The sequence below is a fragment of the Hipposideros armiger genome, unplaced genomic scaffold (genome assembly GCF_001890085.2).
Source record: "Hipposideros armiger isolate ML-2016 unplaced genomic scaffold, ASM189008v1 scaffold_52, whole genome shotgun sequence".
Classification (NCBI taxonomy): Eukaryota; Metazoa; Chordata; class Mammalia; order Chiroptera; family Hipposideridae; genus Hipposideros; species Hipposideros armiger.
The window spans coordinates 4306939-4311445 of NW_017731402.1; the positions used below are offsets into that span (position 1 = coordinate 4306939).

At 54.5% G+C, this 4507-nt stretch overlaps 1 protein-coding gene across 1 annotated transcript in view; it reads right to left on the reverse strand.

The window, feature by feature from the left end:
• The window catches only part of RAX (retina and anterior neural fold homeobox), a 4431-nt gene extending 662 nt beyond the window's left edge, over positions 1-3769 (reverse strand). Inside the window, exons 1-3 of the mRNA XM_019640612.1 lie at positions 3493-3769; positions 2934-3187; positions 3-101 (exon numbers count right to left, since the gene is read on the reverse strand). Coding sequence (XP_019496157.1) covers positions 3-101; positions 2934-3187; positions 3493-3769 — 630 coding nt within the window. The remainder of the gene's footprint in view (positions 1-2; positions 102-2933; positions 3188-3492) is intronic.
• Positions 3770-4507: the final 738 nt, after the last annotated feature.

Here is a 4507-nt window from a genome sequence, read left to right on the forward strand (position 1 = left end):
GAGCGGCTGAAGGAGAGGAGGGGCGAGTCCTGCAGCTTCACGGACGACACCTCTAGCTTCTCCTGCCGCCGCCACTTGGCCCGTCGGTTCTGGAACCACACCTGCGGAAGGCAGCACAGCGGCCGTCGGGCTGCAGCCCGCCCAGCTCGACTCGCCCATCCCCAAGTGAAACTGGGTTCAACTATTTCTCACCTGCTCCTTTCGCTCAGCACCCCCCCCCACCGCATTATCCATTCTTTCCTGTCCAGTTTTCTCTTGTTTGTTGCTTCCCTCTCTCTTTCTGTCGTTTCCTCTGTGTCTGTTTGTCCCATCCTTGTCCTATGGCGTTTCCACCCTTGTCCCTGTGTATCTCATCCATAGCTGTGGTTCTGTCTGTTTCCAGATCCTGGCACGCAGCAGGTGCTCAGAAAAAAGCGAAGATAGCCCTGGGCTCAGACCGTAGGACTTTCAAAACTAGATCTCACCAAGGTTCTGTGACCTGCTGGTTGGCTGCCCATCCTGACATCCGTTCAGACTGCTTCCTCCTTGTGTGTGTGGTACAGCTCTCAGTGGCCACGCTATTGTCTCAGACTTTCTGTACTTTACGTACCTTTTGTCTCGGTGATAAACATGTACAAACAAACACTCTAAGTACTGCACCTGGCAACACTGGATGTTAAAACACAGCTATTTCCACGAATTTCTGGTTATGATAATAGAAGAAAGGGGGTTTGTTGTAGCCCAAGCATATTTGAATTGCTGCTTTAATAAGATTTTCGTTTTTATTTAACTGATATCCGTTCAGGATTTCTGATATTTCTTATACATAGTGTTCAACGATTACAATACTTCAAGTTTATTCTATCTACTTTTACTGTATGGAGTTAGTTCTGACATTACCCTGCGATGAATTCAATGAGTTCAAGTTTTTGTTTACATATAGAAAGTCCATGCCAGACAGAAGTCTGGTGTCTAACGATGAAACTGCCATCACTGATTTGATAAAAGTACAAGAAAGTAGTCAGGGTTCCAGCACCACATTACCACCCTTGGGAAAAGAACAGGAGGAATTGGCCTAGTTTAGTGGAGAATCTGGAAAGAACTTTGGCCAGACTGGTGGCTTCAGTATTACATCTATGAAGGGAAATAGGAGAATAGTTGTGACTTCAGAAGGGAGAAAGTAGTTCTGAGAAAATAAGACTGGGGGACTTCCTAAGGTTGCTGGGAAAAGAGCCACCCACCACCTGAGCCCGGCAGCGCAAGTGTGTGTAAGATGGGATTGGGGGGAGGGGAGGGGGGCGGGAGGTAGAGAAAAAACAAAAATGTAAGTTCCCCTGCCCTCTTCCCACAAAAGAATCATCTACCTATGTGAGGCCCTGATTTTCCCAGAAACATTAGGTATTTGTTGATAATAGAGAAAGAGAAAATACTGGCTACTGTGAGGGCTCTCATTCCCTGCCTCCTCTATTCCTCTGCATGTCTCACTCCATCCCCAAAAATATTAGCTCTAGTCTTTGGATCTAGTATCCAGAGTCAGAGGGCTAAACACTGGGATAGTCAGATCTTATACTGCTGCCCTCAACACAGCTGGAGACCCTGCCTCGCTCCCCTTCATCTGATGACATCATAGCTGTGTGGTAAGAACTGGTCATATGCTGGGCACGGTGCTGGCCCTGTGGTCACAGAGAATTCACAGACACTGTTCTCAAGAAGCTTACAACTTAGAGGAGAAACCCAAATCCTTGAACAAGTAAAGAGGGAGGAAGGAAGGTGGGACAGAGGTGGCACCAGGTATGAAGCCAGCCCCTGAGCTGGCTGTGCCTGTATTCTGCAGGGGCGCTGGAAGCCTTGTGTCCACTTTCTTCATCATCGTTCCCTTGTATGTTTTTTCTCTTCCTACCCCAGTCTCCCTCCCTGAAAAGCAAGTGCTAATTTGTCTACCCCTTCAATGGAATCATTGCAGCATTACTGCCCTGAATTCAGAGAAATTGAACTGTCCTTGACAGTTAATCCTGAGTTACATTAGGGAACTATATTTTCAAACCATGACATTTGCTCATTACTTAAAATGCTCAAACTAAGCAGAAGAGACAAAGGCAAGAACTTGTCCCCTTTTACTTTTAAGACAAGGCTAAAAGCCCCCAAACATCTGAGTATCTCACTTCCTGGAAATCAGACAAAAATCCCATCTTAGTTCCACTGCCTTTCAGATGCAGTGAAATTTGTTCCCAACGACTCCCTTTTGGGACTCTGTAAATTTTCCCAATTTGGAAATCCTCCCAGATTTTTCACAGATGACTAGCAAATATTTAAGGCTTTCAAATATTTTAATGATCAGGGATTAAAGATAATTCAGCTTTAATTAAAGCGAAAAACCCTTTACAACACAAAGAAAAGGCCTCTGCAGCAGCAGGAAGTTTGGTTGGATGTGCACCAGAGAAGCAAAAGTCAGCTTCTTAAACAAATCCATCCAAAGTTTCAACTGCCAGGCGCCAGGCCCCTCGCAAGAAGACAGGGTTTTCCTTTTAATCACAGTGCACGCAGCTAGTGAACTAGGGTGGCATTTGGGGCCCCAATCCAGTTACCCTCAACTGCAGCCTACCTTCCCTTTCTACCTGCCCCAATCCTGACTGTAGCTAATGAGCTGTCTGTCGTCTCATCACCTTGCAAGTTATTCCCACTTCTCTTTAGCGCAGAAGAGGGGGACCCCAAAGGGAAGATGATACTACAAATGGAACAGAATGTCCGAAGGGCGGTGTGTGTGTGTGTGTGTTGTGTGGAGGGGGGCATATGGAAGATCTGTGACGCTTCGTTGGAGGCTCTGGGCCAGACAAGTCGAGGAAGGTCACCGGGTTAAAGTGCCATCATAAATGCGTGGACGCCCGAGGATTCAAGGGAGCATTGGCTCCAGCTGGGGCCTAGGACTCTCCCGGGGACCGATCTGGGCGCTTTACCTGGACCCGGACCTCGGGTAGGTTGACCTTGCCAGCCAGTTCCTCGCGGCTGTACACATCGGGGTAGTGGGACTTCTCGAACGCGCGCTCCAGCTCGTGCAGCTGGTACGTGGTGAAGGTCGTCCGGTTCCGTCGGTGTTTCTTCTTGGGCTGATCCTCCTCGGATAGCTTCGCATCGCCGGAGGCGGGCCCGACAGGCAACCCAGGGCTCGGCCGCGTCTCCTCGGGCTCCTTGGGGCAGTAGGGACGAGGGGCTGGGACAACGGGGTCCCCGATGGTCAGGTCAGAGATACGCCCCGGAGTGTAGCTGGGAACATCCCGCCCACCCCTGGACACTGGCAGCCGGATGCAGGCTCGGAGATGGGTCGCGGAGGTCGGGGTGAGGGCTGCGAGGGCCACCTACGCTTTCTCTGAATGCAAGTTGGAACCTTATATACGCACAGCGCCCAACTCCGCGCCCAGGCGCCTTGGTAAAAGTTAAGGAAGGGCTCGCTCCTCTTGCAGAACGCCTAAGTGTGGGCCCTCTAGAGCCTCGCAGCCGCCAGCAGTGTGCACTCACCTTCGTACTCTGGAGCGGGCGCCGGGGCGGGCTCGACACCTCCCCCCGGCGCCTTGGAGCAGGTGGCCCGCGCGCCCGGCCTCCGATCCCGCTCCTTCGAGCCCCGGGCGCCCGGCTCCGCCTGGAAGGAGCCCAGGAGCCCGTCGTCCTTGGTAAATCCCAGGATGGCTTCGATGCTGTGCAGCCGCGAGGTGCTCCCGCCAGGACTTCGGAGCAGGTGGCCGGCGAGCGAGAAGCTGGCGTCGGCCATGGCGGGGGCGCAGCCCGGCAGGTGCATGCGGAGGGCGGGAGGCTGGCAGCGCCGCCTGCTTTGGAGAAAGAGAAGAGGTTCGCCCGGGGCGGCCGTCCAACCCGAGGGGTTCCGACCCCAGGTCAAGCTCGAAGGGCGCCCCTGGCCCCGGCTGCGCGCGCTGGGTTTGGGCAAGCTCTCGGCCCGTAGCTGCCTGGGTCAGCGCCGGAGTCGGAAGTTCCGACTCCCGGGAGCTGGGGCTCGGGGTGCTAAAGCCTGCGAGCCGGCTCACCCCGGCTCCTCCCCTCGGGCCCCGGACCCAGCCTCTTCCCCCTCGACCTCCCCCCCGCAGCGGGGCGGGTCTTTCCCTCGTCGGCCTCGGGGTCCTGTCGCCGCTACCCCGGGCAGGGGCAGCGCTCCGAACATTCCACTCCCCGCTTTCGATCCGTTGCAAACACTCCAGACACACACCGGGGGCCGGCGGCGGGGGGTCGACAGGCCGGGGGGTCCGTGTCCGCGGTCCTCGCCTCCCAGTACTGCCTCAGTGGGGCTGACGCCTTTCTTCTCTTCGACCCCGCGGACTTTCCTGTCTTCTGGGGCTCACCTTCCCCTGCACCTCGCCCCGGACTCGCTTCTGCTCCCCGGCTTGCGTCCTCCTTCGGGCTGAGCGCCCCGGGCGACCCTGGGGAAGGCTTATTGGCTCCGCGGCGTTGGAAGTCAGTCTACCCTTCTTCCCACTTTGAATTCCCCACTCTCTGTTCTTCTGTTTACACCTTCGGGCATTCC